Source organism: Oryx dammah, unplaced genomic scaffold (assembly GCF_014754425.2).
Source record: "Oryx dammah isolate SB20612 unplaced genomic scaffold, SCBI_Odam_1.1 HiC_scaffold_15, whole genome shotgun sequence".
Lineage (NCBI taxonomy): Eukaryota > Metazoa > Chordata > Mammalia > Artiodactyla > Bovidae > Oryx > Oryx dammah.
In genome coordinates this window covers 25,005,311-25,022,217 of record NW_024070199.1, presented here as the reverse complement: position 1 = coordinate 25,022,217, position 16,907 = coordinate 25,005,311, and the positions used below count along the sequence as shown (strand labels likewise).

The 16,907-nt window shown below is 43.5% G+C and overlaps 1 protein-coding gene across 1 annotated transcript in view; it reads right to left on the bottom strand.

Annotated features, from left to right (window-relative positions):
- Window positions 1–4,867: 4,867 nt before the first annotated feature.
- The window catches only part of MRGPRX2 (MAS related GPR family member X2), a 13,205-nt gene continuing 1,165 nt past the window's right edge, over window positions 4,868–16,907 (bottom strand). The window contains exon 2 of the mRNA XM_040256552.1: window positions 4,868–5,898. Coding sequence (XP_040112486.1) covers window positions 4,881–5,898 — 1,018 coding nt within the window. The 3' untranslated portion in view covers window positions 4,868–4,880. The remainder of the gene's footprint in view (window positions 5,899–16,907) is intronic.

The window sequence follows — 16,907 nt, the reverse complement described above, 5'->3', positions numbered from 1 at the left end:
TAAGTCTGAGTGAACTCCGGGAGTTGGTGATGGACAGGGAGGCCTGGCGTGCTGCAATTCATGGGGTCGCAAAGAGTTGGACATGACTGAGAGACTGAACTGAACTGAACTGAATGCCTTGAAGGCATCAGTCCAGTCCTATTAATAGTAACTTCTTTCTTGTTTAAGTTACTTTATTATTATTATTATTTTGCTGCAATGTGTGGCATGCAGTATCTTAATTCCCAGACCAGGGGTTGAACCCATGTCCCTGAATTGGAAGCTCAGAGTCTTAACCACTGGGCCACCAGGGAAGTCCTTGAGTCACTTTTATAATGAATTTCTTTCTAGAGAAGCCCAAATAGCAAACTTAAAATACTTTAAAAATCCTTTAAAAAAGTCTGCATTTCATGCTTAAGGAGTTCATGATAATAGTGAGAGAGTAATTTAAAGAAAGATATCAGCCCTGGGATTTCTTTGGAAGGAATGATGCTAAAGCTGAAACTCCAGTACTTTGGCCACCTCATGCGAAGAGTTGAGTCATTGGGAAAGACTCTGATGCTGGGAGGGATTGGGGGCAGGAGGAGAAGGGGACGACAGAGGATGAGATGGCTGGATGGCATCACTGACTCGATGGACGTGAGTCTGAGTGAACTCCGGGAGTTGGTGATGGACAAGGAGGCCTGGCGTGCTGCAATTCATGGGGTCGCAAAGAGTCGGACATGACTGAGAGACTGAACTGAACTGAACTTAATCTAAAGAAGTGATACCAGATAGGGAGGCAAACAGGCAAGCAGTCAAAGAAACAAAGTATGAGATACAATAAAATTGATCTAATCATGCTGAGATAGAGAAGGTTCCAGGAAATAGCAACTGTGAGGAGGCTATAAGACTTGTCATCAAATCTCATTTCCATCTTTTCCCTTCTCTCTGACCTGGGAGAAGACATCTCTGTGTCTCCCTCTCCTTCTGGCTCCTGGATGCTCTCAGTGAAAGAGAGACATTGACAGGTGATTGGAGGGAAGGAGGAAAACAATCTGGGGATTTTTTTTAGCATCTTGGCTTTCTCCTGCCAGGCTGAGTCGGCAGTGGTGATGTAACTCTACTTGCAAGGATGGAGCCCCTGTCTGGTGGCCCTTTCAGACAGTCACAATGACAGCTATATAGCTAGAGTGCTCCCTGAGTTCTGGTAACTTCTTCCCTTGTCTATCAAGCCTAGTGATGTTAAGTCTCTCTTCTATTACTTTCCCCAGTGGAAAGAGGTCATCGTCCCAAGTAACTTTCCCTAACCTGCTCAGATTAGTAAACTGTCCCTTAATTAAACTCTTTTTAACCACCACTTATTAGGCCATCTGTTGTCTGCTGGAAACCTGGGAGCTACAGAAAGGAAAAGCACATTTGAAAAGGAAGTAAAACAAATGCCTGGGTTTTTCTCATAACTTTGGTTTTGGGATGCATGAATGTGCTCTACCTTGCTCTCTGAATTAAGGACAGAAGCAAATTTCTCATGGTGATAGGACATTTGAGTGGTTGAGGAGAGGAGAATGGGGATAAGGTCTTGATTCATCAAGGGGAACCATATTGATTCATCAGTTCAGATATTCAAGGTCAAGGCTGACAGTCTCCAAAGTTGCCAGGAGGAGGCTTCCTGTCTCCTGCCCTTTTCTGTTAACCCCACCCTCGCCGCCATGGCTTCCTGAATATTCCACCCCAGGTAGAGTTATGTGACTAGGCAGTAAGAGGAAAAACCCGACAGCGGCTTTGGAAATAAATACTCGATAAATGTACCTTTCCTCTTTTCTTCTTGCTGGAATTGCCAAGCTGGCCTGTGCTGAAGGGAAAAGTCTCATGGGATTGACAGTCTCTAGAGGATACTTCTCTGCCTTGGAGAGGTGCCAGCAGGAGGAAGGGTGAAGCCTGGTATCCGAATGAGACTTATCAAGGATGCTGTACCATCCCGTGATTTCCTGTATAGGGACCTGCTGGCAAATGAGAGTGTGGTTTTCTGAGTCATGACCCTCATGAGATGTTACTCACCATTTGGTTCAGTCCTTCTCCTGTCTCTCAGTAATGGTTATACATTTGAAGAGTAAATGTATATTTTAATTTATATTTTTAATTTGTCAGTATTAACAATAGACTCGATTCCACATATGATACCCCATATAAGATTCTCTATATAAGAATTAGAATCTGACTGAGATATGAGGAATTGTCAGAGTGAGAATTTAAAATAACTGTGATAAATGTTCTATGTATTCATTTTGGAGACCGAGAAGGTATTCCGTATGATACTAAAATGGTAGATGCATGATATTCTGAATTTGTCAAAACCATTGAACTTTATAACACAAAGATTGAACCCTAATACTTTGGCCACCTCATGCGAAGAGTTGACTCACTGGAAAAGACCCTGATGGTGGAAGCGATTGGGGGCAGGAGAAGGGGAAGATAGAGGATGAGATGTCTGGATGGCATCACCGACTTGATGCACATGAGTTTGGGTGAACTCCAGGAGTTGGTGATGGACAGGGAGGCCTGGCGCGCTGCGATTCATGGGGTCACAAAGAGTCAGACAAGACTGAACGACTGAACTGGACTGAACGGAATGTAAACTATGGAATTCAGTTAATACTATTGGCTCATCAGTTTCAATAAATGTGCCTCATTAATGGAAAATGTTGGTAAAAGGAGAAACTCTGTGGGGGAGTGGGGTGGGGAGAGGGAGTTATATGGGAACCCCCTTTACTTTCTGCAAAATTCTTCTATAAATTTAAATGTGCTTTGAAATTTAAAATCTATTATAGGCAAAACCACCAACTTGAAAAATATTTATAATACACATAACTCACAAAGGACTCATATTCAGCACATAGAAACTCCTACAAATATTGAAAAAGAGAGACACTTAATGAAAATGGGCAAAAGGTAAACAGACATTTCAAAGAAAAACAAGTAGTCAATAAGCACATGAAAAGATGTTCAATTTCTTAAGTCATTTAGGAAATGCAAATTAAAACATAATGAGATACCATGTCATACTCATCCGAATGGCTGAAACTCCAAAGACTGGTAGCACCATGCTTGTCAGGAAGCGTGCACAAGAATGGGAACTTCCACACATCTCTGATGGGGAGGGAAAATAGCACAACCACTTAAGAAGAGTTCTACAGTTTCTCATAAAGTTGCTCCATGAGACCCAGCAATTTCAGTTCAGGTTATTTTCTCAAGAAAAAATGAAAACTTATGTCCCAAAAATGATTTGAATAAGGACGTTCACAGCAGCTTTATTCACAATAGTCAAAAGTGTAATACTCCACATATATCTATCAATATGAAAATAAACTGTAGACACCCATCCAATGAAGGAGACAAACGGCTGGTATGTGCAATGCAATGTCATAAGTAAATCCCCCAAATATTATGCTGAGTGAAGGAAGGCAGGAACAAGAAAGTGCATTGTATGAGTCAAAGTTCAGGGAGAAGTAATCTTTGGTGACAGCAGGAGACATGATGGTTGCCTCTGGGGCAGGAGAAATGACTGGGAGGGACACGAAGGATCTTCCAGAGGTGATGGAAATGTGTTATGTTTTGATGGGAGCTTTTTGTTACATGGGTGCATATTTATTAAAATTTTTTTTACTGGAGTATAGTTGACTTACAATATTGTGTTAGTTTCTCCTGTACAGAAAAGTGAATCAGTTATGCTTGCATAGCCCCTTTTTTAGATTCTTTTCCCATATAGATCATTGCAGAGTATTGAGTAGAGTTCCCTATACTTATTAGTTATCTATTTTGTATATATTGAAGTGTATCTATGTCAATCACATGGGTATTATTGCAAAACTCATTGAACTGTATCCACTAATGATCTGTGCAATCACTCTGCCTTAATTATACTTCATTTAATAATTATTGAAAGATGCAACATTTAAGCTTAATGTTTTATAGAACAGGTAACAAAAATATTTTGTGTATAACTAGATTACTAAAATCAGTGCTGTGAGCTCTTTGAAATAGAAGGTAAATCTGACACAGATCCTGTTCTTGGAGAACAGAGTCTAGTTAAGATGCATTGGAAACGTGCAGGAAGGATTCGTGAGCTCCAGGGCAAAGATGAAGGAGTAGGAGTGAAAAGGCATGCATGTCGGATTCTCCTGGATGGTATGTAGAAGGAAATCACAGGAAGATGACCCACCTCAAACCCCAGATAGGCTTTATTATGGATTTATCTGGTTGTAAAACTTCATGCTTGAAAAAGTTGAAAATGGTGAAAGCAACAACAAACTTAAAGATGGGATTCAAATCTGGTAAATGGAGATTTAGCACAGGCTGGACTTAAAAATTCATCATTTGTTTTCATTCGTTAAGTCATTTATTCATTAAACATTTATTCAGTTTGGGAGTCATTCTGAGGCCTGGCAAAATCAAAGACTACTCTTTGGGACTGGATAGAAATTGAATTCTTTTCATTGTATAAAAACTGATTGTAAGAAAGTAACAGATTGTAAGAAAGTAACAGATTGTAAGAAACTGGTGAAAAATGTCATGTTTAATTCCTACCAAGTGCAGTGACCAAAGAAATTTAAGACCTTTCATGCACTGCGTTCAATTTCTGATGAAGGTGGGATTATTCGTAAATGGAAACAGTCCTGGAACCCAGAGCTGGCGAAGCTCCCATGGGGTGGGGTGAAGACCCCTGGGTAAGACAGTCCAGAATACACACACACAGTGCTGTGTGACGCCCCGTCTCCCTTAATCCTCACCACCCAGATGATTTGTTTAATCGTATTACAGTCAGGGTGGGTCCAGAGGCTGAGAGAACCTAAGAGATCCTCCCGAAGTAGTAGAGAGAAAGTTGTCGCTCAAAGCCACAGTGTGTCTGACAAAGGCAGACTCAATCAGGACACCAGACTGCGTCCCAGTTCCAGGGTTGCCTGAGGAAGGGAGCTTTCGCTTTCACCCGCTTCTGATATGTCCTCCAAGGCCCGCTGGAGCACCACCTTGAGGGTCTGCCGCTCTCGCTTCTTTGTCTGCCTTTGCCTGAAGGAGCCCACGAAGAAGTAAATAATGGGGTTGATGGAGCTGTTGATGCAGGACAAACCAAAGACAACCAGGCAGTTGTGACAGGGGATGGCAAACAAATCATCCTGAATCCAGATTAAGAGGAACCAGAGGATGCCGTAGGGCAGGCCGCAGAGCAGGAAGGCCAGCACTGTGAGCACGACGGTCACATAGAGCCTGGTCAGCTGCATGCGCTGGGACTTACACAGGATCCTGAGCAGCAGGGCCAGGCTGGACCCAGCGAGGAGCCCAAATAAGAACATCACCCACCCGGCAGTAATGAAATCAAACACCTGACACCAAAGATGGCTAAAATCCGTTAAGAGGAAGCCACAGTATTTCCCCTCCAGGATACTCAGCAGCAGGGCCAGGGCCCAGAGCACGGCGCACACAATGGTTGATAAGTGTGTGGGGCGGTGGCAGCGGTACCAGACGGGCCACAGGACGGACACGCAGCGCTCAGTGCTAATGGCGCTGAGCAGGCTCAGGCCCACCAGGTAGGCGAAGGTCATCACAGTGGCGAAAAAGCTGGGGATGGGGCTGGCGCTGCAGCAGGCAATGAGGGCCTCCAGGGAATCTACAACTTGGCAGCAGAGGCACAGGAAGTCGGCTGCCGCCAGGTTGAGGATATAGACGGTGAAGGCATTCCTGCGCAAGTGAAAGCCCAGGAGCCAGAGCACAACCGCGTTTCCTGCCAGTCCTCCCAGGGCGATGATGGCCGTCAGCAGGAACAAGGTCTTGGTCATCGTGCTGAAAGTTGGAGGATGGGCCTCGCCAGTGTGATTCATGGGTGTGAATTCTGTCTCCCAGGCTGCGATGGTTGGATCCAAGCTCAGAAACCCTCCGCTGGTGTTCCTGGGAACACAAAGATGTGAAGGCACCTACTGTGTGATCATCCATTCTCACAGCCACCCTGCTAGGTGGGAGTTACTGTCCTTGTGTCACAGAGGAGGGAACCGGAGGCTTGCAGAGATTCAGATACTTACTGCAGTCCACACAGCCCTGGAGACCTGGAATGTTTAAGCCCAGTTCTCTCTGACTCAGAAACTACCTGGAGCTGACTATGGCTTAGATCATGAGCTCTTCATTGCAAAATTCAGGCTTAAACTAAACAAAGTAAGGCAAACCACTAGACCATTCAGGTATGACCTTAATCAAATCTCTTATGATTATACAGTGGAGGTCATGAACAGATTCAAGGGATCAGATCTGATAGAATGCCTAAAGAACTATGGAGAGAGGTTTGTAACAATGTACAGGAATCAGTGACCAAAACCATCCCAAAGAAAAAGAAATGCAAGAAGGCAAAATGGTTGTCTGAGGAGGCCTTACAAGTATCTGAGGAAAGGAGAGAAGTGAAAGGCAAGAGAGAAAGGGATAGATATACCCAACTGAATGCAGAATTCCAGAGAATAGAAAGGAGGCCTTCTTAAATGAAAAATGCAAAGAAACAGAGAAAAACAATAGAATGGAAAAGATTACAGATCTCTTCAAGAAAATTAGAGACATTAAGGGAACATTTCATGCAGGGATGGGCATGATAAAGGACAGAAACGGTAAGGACCTAACAGAAGCAGAGGAGACTACGAAGACACAGCAGGAATACACAGAAGAGCTGTACAAAACACAGCTTCGTGACCCAGACAACCATGCTGGTGCGGCCACTCACCTAGAGCCAGCCATTCTGGAGTGCGAAGGCAAGTGGGGCTCAGGAAGCATCACTACGAACAAAGCTAGTGGAGGTGATGGAATCCCACCTGAGCTATTTCAAATCCTGAAAGATGATGCTGTTAAAGTGCTGCACTTGATATGCCAGCAAATTTGGAAAACTCAGCAGTGGCCACAGGACTGGAAAATGTCAGTTTTGATTCCAATCCCAAAGAAGGGCAGTGCCAAAGAGTGCTCACACTACCGCACAACTGTGCTCGTTTCACATGCTAGGAAGGTTATGCTCAAAATCCTTCAAGCTAGGCTTCCGCAGTACATAACCGAGAACTTCCAGATGTACAAGGTTTAGAAAACACAGAGGAACCCAGAGACCAAATTACCAACATTGGCTGGATCATAGAGAAAGCAAGGGAATTTGAGAAAAACATCTACTTCTGCTTCATTGACTACACAAAAGCCTTTGACTGTGTGGATCACAACAAACTGTGGAAAATTCTTAGAGATGGGAATACCAGACCACCTTACCTGCCTCCTGAGAAACCTGTATGCAGGTCAAGAAGCAATAGTAAGAACCAGACATGGAACAGGTGATTGGTTTAAAATTGAGAAAGGAGTACAACAAGGCTGTATATTGTCACCTTGCTTATTTAACTTAAGCAAAGTACATCATGTGAAATGCTGGGCTGGATGAAGCACAAGCTGGAATCAAGATTGTCAGGAGAAATATCAACAATCTCAAATATGCAAATGATACTACTCTAATGGCAGAAAGTGAAGAGGAACTAAAGAACCTCTTGATGAGGGTAAAGAAGGAGAGTGAAAAAGCTGACTTAAAACTCAGCATTCAAAAAACTAAGATAATAGCATCTGACCCTATCACTTCATGGCAAACAGAAGGGGAAAAAGTGGAAGCAGTGGCAGATTTTCCTTTTCTTGGGCTCCAAAATCACTGCAGATGGTGACTTCAGCCATGAAACTAAAAGACATTTGCTTCTTGGAAAAAAGCTATGACCAACCTAGACAGCATATTAAAAAACAGAGACATCAATTTGCTGACAGAGGTCCATATACTCAAGGCTATGGTCTTTCCTGTGGTCACGTATGGATGTGAGAGTTGGACCGTAAAGAAGGCTAAGCGCCAAAGAATTGACGCTTTTGAACTGTGGTGTTGGAGAAGACTCTTGAGAGTCTCTTGGACAGCAAGGAGATCAAACAAGTCAATCCTAAAGGAAATAACCCTGAATATTCATTGCACGGACTGATGTTGAAGCTGAAACTCCAATACTTTGGCCCCCCGATGTGAAGAACTGACTCATTGGAAAGACCCTGATGCTGGGAAAGGTTCAAGGCAAAAAAAGAAAGGGGTGGCAGAGGATGAGCTGGTTAGATAGCAATCACCAACTCATGGACATGAGTTTGAGCAAACTCAGGGAGATAGAGAAGGGCAGGGAAGCCTGATGTGCTGCAGTCCATGGGGTCGCAAGAGTCGGACACTACTTAGCGACTGAACAACAGCAACTCTCTGACTCTATTGCCTGGGCTCTCTCTACTGCAACACGACCCTGTAATGACATGAGAATGTCCCCTCCAGTCAGCCTCCCAGGCCATGTCATGTCCGCAGAGAGGCAGGAGGAGAAAAGTATGGACAAATTATGTGAGGGTGACCAAAGGACTCTGAGCTCAGCGTTCCTTCTGCCTGGGACTGAGATATAACCTTCTAGGGCCAGGAGTCATGCTGTGGGGGTCATCTTTATGACTAAGAGGAATGCCCCTCCTAGGAAGAAAGGCGATCATGATTTAGGGTCATGAAAAGCTCTTGCTATGACAGGTGTGAGTGGGTCAGGAGGCCTCTTGAGCTAGAAATGGCCCCACGTGTGAGCTTTATAAGGTCAGACAGTGCTTTTCTCCACGCATTGGTGTGTGTCCAGTGCCTAGCTCTGTGTGGTGGACACAGGTTATTCACTCTTATTACGGATTGTTCTCTAGAGAAACAGAAATTGCAAACTGAAAATCTTGGGTTGGCCAAAAGGTTCATTAGAGTTTTTCCATAAGATGGTATGGAAAACCTGAATGAATGTTTTGGCCAACTCAATACTTATAAGTACCTTTGTACCCCTACCTCAAAATAAAAACCCAATGAATACATTCTCAAGGCATTTCTGATGATGTGTGCACGCTAAGTCACTTCATTCGTGTCCGACTATTTGTGACCCCGTGGACTGTAACCTGCCTGGCTCCTCTGTCCATGGAATTTTCCAGGCAAGAATACTGGAGTGGGTTGCTGTGCCCTTCTTCCTGACCCAGGGATCAAACCCGTGTCTCTTGTGTCTCCTGCACTGGCAGGTGAATTCCTTACCGAATGATAGGTAGCACCACCTGGAAAGCCTATCTCTGATGATGGTGAGAGATTATTCCAAAGAAGTGACACTAGATAGAGGTGCAAGCCAACAGTCAAAGAAATAAACGGAGGAGACACAATGAGAAACTGACCTAGTCCCAGGACTGTGAGGAGGCCTTGGGAAGAGAGAGGTTTGCACCCTTGGCCATCATCTCCCTTCCTTTCTCTGTACCCATCTCTGCATTCCAGGAGGAGATCTATCAGTGCCTAGCTGATGGCCTCCCTCTCTCTCTGCCTCCAGGCGGCTGGAGAGTGAGGAGGCAGAAGAGAGTGATTGGGGTTTTGAGCTCCCTGGCTGCCTCCCTGCCAGGCTGTGAGTTGGCATTTGGCAGTGTTATGCTACTTGAGGACATAGCCCCTGTCTGGTGACCCTTTCCTAAAACCACAGTGACAACTACAGCTCCAGCCAGAGCCACCCCCTGGGTTCTGGTAGCTTCTTCCTTTTCCCCATCAGGCCCAGCAACAGTAACAGCTCCCTATGAAGACTTGGTCTTGGTTGGGGGTGGGGGGCAAGGTTCAGCGTCCTTTAGAAATAGCCCTTAGCTGTGCCCACCTGCGTTAAATTCTCCTAAATTACCATTTTAGATTATGCCCTGTATTTTCTGCCAGATACAAGGATACAAGAAACAAAACCCGTGGTGGATTCATGTCAATGTATGGCAAAACCAATACAGAATTGTAAAGTAAAATAAAAAATAAATAAATTTAAAAAATAAAATAAAATAAAATAACATTGACTAGCAAGGAAATCAGTGACGCCTGAAGTTATCAGCAGCAATTTAGCTTTTCAATGCCCCCATGCCACCTCCCTCCCTAAATTAGAATTCACAAAATATTTCTCTTCATAAACAGATTTGAATGTTTGGAGAGAAGAGGAGCGTATAGGGAAGGGGAACAGAAACAGAAAGAACCTACTTGACCCTGCTGGGCTCTCCCATAGTTCAAGCTACCAGCAGCCAAAGCTTCCATTGGGAGCTTCCTGTCTCCTGACGTTGCTGATGGGTCGGTGCCTGTGCCCCCTGCCTGCTCTACCCCAACATAAATTCATGAGAGTGTGGACTCAAGAGGAGACAAATCTGCCTTTGATCAGAGATAGTTCTTGAGCAAATTCTTACCTTGACACCATTCTTCTTGCTGGAGGTAGTGAGTAGAAAAGAAATAGCTTTGCTGGGATTGACAAACGGCAGAGAGTGCTTTTCCACCCTTTGGATGTGTGGCTGCCTGCAGGAGCGGGAGAGAAGCCTGGTGGCCCAGGGAGGTTTATCAAGATGCAGAAAGGCCTTGTGATTTCCTGCAGGAGGGGAACTGGCAAATGAGAGGTCCTGGAGATGAGAGAGACAAGAAAGGTCACGAGATGTTTTTTATTTGCCCTGACTCCAATCACTCTGCCTCTGTACCCATCCTGCCCTCTTTGGTCCCCCTCCCTGTGAGGAAGGGCTGTCCTAAAGCCTTTTGCTGCTTGCTGTGAGCCTGTGCAAGACGCCCACCTACCAAGTAACATGAGTGTCTGTAGCTAAAGAACGGTTTGAAACATGTATAATATCATATAAGAAACTAATCACCAGTCCAGGTTTGATGCATGATACAGGATGCTTGGGGCTGGTGTACTGGGGCGACCCAGAGGGATGGTACGGGGAGGGAGGTGGGAGGGGGGTTCAGGATGGGGAACATGTGTACATTAGTGGCGGATTCATGCTGATGTATGGCAAGACCAATACAATATTGTAAAGTAATTAGCCTCCAATTAAAATAAATAAATTTAAATTAAAAAAAAAAAAAGAACGGTTTGCTTCGCATTCAAGGCCCTGCATGGCCTGGCTCACTTGATCTTTTAAAATTTCATCACAGAAGTAGTGATTGCACAGTAATTTTATTTCAAATGATACCAAGGTGCATAAAATTACTAGATTGGGTGCAGTTAGGGTTGTGTGACCACAGACTAAGGTGCAAAAATGAAAAGTCACATCCGTTCTAATCTCATTTCCCAGTAGCAACCAAGGTCCAGTTTCCATTCTTAATTCTTTTAGATGTTAATGTTACAGCTTTATATAGTTAAAAAAAACCCTACATTTATATTTTTTATTTATGAATATCAACAACAGGGTATACTGAGTTCCCTTATAAAAAAAGATAAGGAATTTAGCATACTACCTGTACTCTGTGTCACCTTTCTCCCTCTACATCGTGATATTTGTTAGCTAGATTGTATTTCTTTTTTTATTAAAGGCTTTTTAAAAACAGCTTTTCTTATCTTTTTAGTTCTATATAGTTTATTTATTTAAAAATAATTTACTTATTTAATTTTGGCTGTGCTAAGGCTTTGTTGCTGGAGAAGGAAATGGCAACCCACTCCAGTGTTCTTGCCTGGAGAATCCCAGGGATGGGGGAGCCTGGTGGGCTGCTGTCTCTGGGGTCGCACAGAGTCGGGCACGACTGAAACAACTTAGCAGCAGCAGCAGCAGCAGCAGCAGGGCTTCGTTGCTGTGCAGGCTTTTTTCTAGTTGCAGTGAGCAGGGGCTGCTCTCTAGTTGCAGTGTGGAGGCTTCTCATCGTGGTGGTTTCTTTTGTTGCAGAGCATGGGTTCTGGGGCGTGTGGGCGTCCGTGGTTGCAGCTCCCAGGCGCTAGAGCGCAGGTTCAATAGTTGTGGCACATGGGCTTAGTTGCTCCAAGGCATGCAAGATCTTCCTGGACCAGGGGTCGAACTCATGTCCCCAGGTTGGCAGGCAGATTCTTATCTATGGCACCACCAAGGAAATCCAGCTAGATTTTTTTAGACTGTCTAGAGCCCAGCCAGTATTTTCAGTCTTAGCTCCTATGGCTTCCTTTCATGTGCCCGTCCTGCCTCCGCATTGAGTTACTTGTGGTTTCCTTTGAAAACTTAACTATGAAGCATGTAAGGCAACCGGAGGCGTGTGTTCACTCATCCATTCATTTACCCTGCGCTGTTGTGTGCCCACGCTGTGCCAGGGCACTGTTTCAGGCATGAAGATGTGACGACGGTGATACACCAGACTGTGCCCCTTACATTCCAGAGGCGCTGGGGAGCTCATCCTGGGGAGTGAGTATTCGTGGAGAAGAGGTTTGAGACTCAAGACTGGGGCCTCCAACCTCCAGAGACCCAGAAGAAGAGGAGGACTCGGCCAACACAGTAGTGAAAAGCAGCTACTGAAGTAGTAGTAAGCTAGGAAAGTATCCCAGAGATAGAACAGAGAAGCTATTCTGGGAGATGCGAGTGAGCCACAGCATCAATCCTACCCAAGAGATTGACTAAGATGAAGACTAGGAACTGACATAGGGAGTCCTGGCCGATCCTGACAGGCATGGTTCCAGGGGACGTTGAGGCTGGAAAATTGGAAGAAGGTGGGTTTTGGGGAGAATGGTGTGATAGGAGGCCTGGACAACCTCAGAGAGTCGTCTTGAGACGCTACCACAAAGATAGGTGGCTCAGAAAGGTGACTGGGGACAAAATCACTCTACAGAAAACAGTAGCTTTCCTAGGTGTGAAAAGAAGTGAGGAAAAAAAAAAGAAAATGAAACCTCAACTACTTCTGGAGAGAAAAAGAAAGAAATGAGGACTGGTCAGCCCTACCAGATATTAGAATATATTCGAAAGCCTCAGTGGATACAGTGAGGTGCTAACATGAAAACAGGCAGACAGATTGAGGCAGCAGGACCGAGAGTCTCGGGAATCAAACGTACATGCATGTGGAATCCAGTATATGATAAAAGGGCCATTTCGAATGAGAGTGGGTAGAGATAAAATAATAAAAATAATAAGTCAGTAAAAGTTACTGGGCAACTGAGAAGCCATCTAGAGTAAAATGCCTTAGGGCTCGTAGCTCATATTTACACCTTGTTAACTTTTTTTTTTAATTGATGGATAATTGCTTTAAAGAATTTTGCTGTTTTCTATCAAACCGCAACATATATCAGCCATAGGTATACATATATCCCCTCCCTTTTGAGCCTCCCTCCCATCTCCCTCCCCATCCCACCCCTCTATGTTGATACACAGCCCCTGTTTGAGTTCCCTGAGTTAACTTTAAAATGGATTGTGTATTTAAATATAAATAAAAGAAGCAAAAAGAGTCAGAAGAAAACATGGGAAAATTCTTTTTGTGTGTGTGTTCAAAGAATTTTGTTTTAACTATAAATACTTTGGTATTCTCTGATTGGTAAGGGAGGAATAGTAATCCTTTTTTTTTTAAAAAAAAGTGAATTATAGTTGATTTACAATGTTGTGCCAATCTCTTCTGTCCAGCAAAGTGACTCAGTTTATTTTCTTTTCCATTATGGTTTTAAACAAGGTATTGAATATAGTTCCCTGTGCTGTACGTTAGGACCTTGTTGTTTATCCATTCTAAATGTAATAGTTGGCATCTATCAATCCCAAATTCCTGGCCCATCCCTCTCACTTCTCCTCTCCCCCTTGGTGACCACAAGGAAATTCTTTTATAACTCTGGATTGGGGAAGATTTTCCTAAACATGACACAAAACTCAGAAATCTTGAATAAAAATTATTGAAAATTAAAAATAATTTTTCTTCATGGAAAAGGTCACTGTAAGTCAGTCAAACAGCAAACTGGGGAAAAGTATTTATAATGCATATTTTGGGCAAAATTATCTATTGTGTATGTCTGTATTTCTGACACATTACTGAGAGAATTTTCACAGCCTAGTAAGAAAATGACCAACTCAATTCCTACAAAACCCATGTTTCTTAATCAAGCATGAGAAAAAATGTCATACTCATGATGATGAAGGTTCATTGAAACTCTACCAAGGTATCTTCACCTTCAGATTTTCAGATATTCTAAAGTTTGATACTTCGAGAGTGAGTAAGGAAAGTGGCACTCTTGTGTGCTTGGCACTCCCAGGCAAAACCTGGCCCCCAAAGGGAAGTTGCTTATCAGTTCAGTTCAGTCGTTTAGTTGTGTCCGACTCTTTGCGACCCCATGAATTGCAGCACGCCAGGCCTCCCTGTCCATCACCAGCTCCTGGAGTTCACTCAAACTCACGTCCATCGAGTCGGTGATGCCATCCAGCCATCTCATCCTCTGTCATCCCCTTTCCCTCCTGCCCCCAATCTCTCCCAGCATCAGGGATTTTTCCAATGAGTCAACTCTTCGCATGAGGTGGCCAAAGTACTGAAGTTTCAGCTGTGAAAAGAAGAGAAGCAAAAAGCAAAGGAGAAAAGGAAAGATATAAGCATCTGAATGCAGAGTTCCAAAGAATAGCAAGAAGAGATAAGAAAGCCTTCCTCAGTGATCAATGCAAAGAAATAGAGGAAAACAACAGAATGGGAAACACTAGAGATCTCTTCAAGAAAATTAGAGATACCAAGGGAACATTTCATGCAAAGATGGGCTCAATAAAGGACAGAAATGGTATGGACCTAACAGAAGCAGAAGATATTAAGAAGAGGTGGCAAGAATACACAGAAGAACTGTACCAAAAAGATCTTCACAACCAAGATAATCACGATGCTGTGGTCACTCACCTAGAGCCAGACATCCTGGAATGTGAAGTCAAGCGGGCCTTAGAAAGCATCACTACGAACAAAGCTAGTGGAGGTGATGGAATTCCAGTGGAGCTATTTCAAATCCTGAAAGATGATGCTGTGAAAGTGTTGCACTCAATATGCCAGCAAATTTGGAAAACTCAGCAGTAGCCACAGGACTGGTAAAGGTCAGTTTTCATTCCAGTCCCAAAGAAAGGCAATGTCAAAGAATGCTCAAACTACCACACAATTGCACTCATCTCACACGCTAGTAAAGTAATGCTCAAAATTCTCCAAGCCTGGCTTCAGCAATACGTGAACTGTGAACTTCCAGATGTTTAAGCTGGTTTTAGAAAAGGCAGAGGAACCAGAGATCAAATTGCCAACATCCGCTGGATCATCGAAAAAGCAAGAGAGTTCCAGAAGCTGCTTATAAGACTTTACAAATCTATGCTGGCTAGAGATGTGGCTGAAACCCTAGGAACCTGGCCAATAGTCATCACAGTCATCAGCTTTGCAGGAACAGGTCTCTAAACCTTCCCACTGAAAAAGATTTATCAAAAGATGGGAGCAAAAGATGAAGTTCTTTGGTACTGCCTAGAATGTCACTGGCTTTACAGTGACATTTTTTTCTAATTTGTCTGGAAGTAGGGTGCTATCTCCGTAGTCACAGCCCGGCAGCTGGACACAAGGGTTGACCAGAGAGTTCTGTCTTAGCCCTCATTCCTTGCTTTCCCTATTCTTTGTTTGGTGCAGTGGACAAACTGTACAACTGTCTTTCCTCATGAATAACACCAGGACCTTAAAAGCTTTAACCTCTCTCCCCTTCTTCCCAATCAACTGTGCTCCAGTATTCCTCCCCTCCAAGACATTAAATATTTATTGAGAGTTTTAAATAGTGAGTGTTTGTTCAACTGTATCCCCATAAAACTAGTGTGATTTTGCTCAACTTCTCATTTCACCCCTGGTGGCTCAGTCGTGAAGAATCTGTCTGCAGTGCAGGAGACCCGGGTTTGATCCCTGGGTCAGGAAGATCCCCTGGAGAATGGAATGGCTACTCACTCCAGGATTCTGGCCTGGAGAATCCCATGGACAGACTAGCTTGATGGGCTACAGACCATGAGGATGCAAAGAGTTGGACATGACTGAGTGACTAACTCTTTCTTTCCTTCCTATTTTGCATCTCTTATCTTCCATTCCTTGAAATACATTCTTCAGAAGTTCCTTTTGTGAGAGTCTTTGTGGGGTCAATGCCCTAGTTTCTTTCTGTCTGCAAATGTCATTGTTTCACCCTTATTTTCTGGACGTGTTTTTTTCAGGCTGGCATCACAGGGTGACAGTTACTGTCCTCCAGCACACTGGAGATCCACTGTCTTAATGGTATTCTTATGAGACTGGCCATCAGTCAAGTTGCCGATCACTTTCTGTGATCTGCATTGTTCCTTCCTAAGGGCTTTTCTTTTTTCTCTGATGTGGTACACTGTCATCAAAATGCATCTAGTGGCTTTCTCTTTATATCACATTTTGGGTTTATGATGTTTCCTGGATTTTAGGATTACTGTCATTTAGTATTTCTGGATGGTTTTCTGCTATTATTTCTTCATAGATTGCATGGTGGTTGAGACCACAAACTCTGGAGCCAAGCTACTTGGTGTCTCTATGAGACCCTGGACAAATGTTTCAACTTCTCTGTGCTTCAGTTTCCCCACGTGTAGAGTGGGGATGGTATTATTCCTCATCTATAAAGTGGGGATGACATCATTACCTACCTACAGGTTTTCTCGTGAACATTAGTGAGTTAATTACATAATAGTTTAGAACAGGGACACATGGTAAATACTATATACTTGCTAGCTTCTATAATCATTTTTATTATTACCTCTTTCTAGATGTTTCGTCCAACATATGTTAGTGTTTCTCTTTCTAGTCTCCATATCCCTTAACATCTCTTTCTTGTTTTCTGTCTGTTTGGCTCCTAGGTAGCTTTCTTGATAATTTCTACAGATGGATCTTCTAGGTTTCTAGTCTCTTTTCCTCTATGTCTAATCTTCTGTTTAATCCATCCACTGAATTTTACATTCAACCTTTATATTATTAGTTTCTAGATAATCTGCTTGAGACTTTGTTTCGATATTTGCTTGGTCAGTTTCTGGCTTGGTCTTGATGCTGATTCACACTGTCAATTCTCTTTTAAGTCTTTAACCCTATGAAGCATAGCAATCTTAAAATTCTCTATCTGAAAATCCCAGTGCTGAAGTCTGTGTATGCCTGATCTTACTGTCTGTGTTTGCTGAAG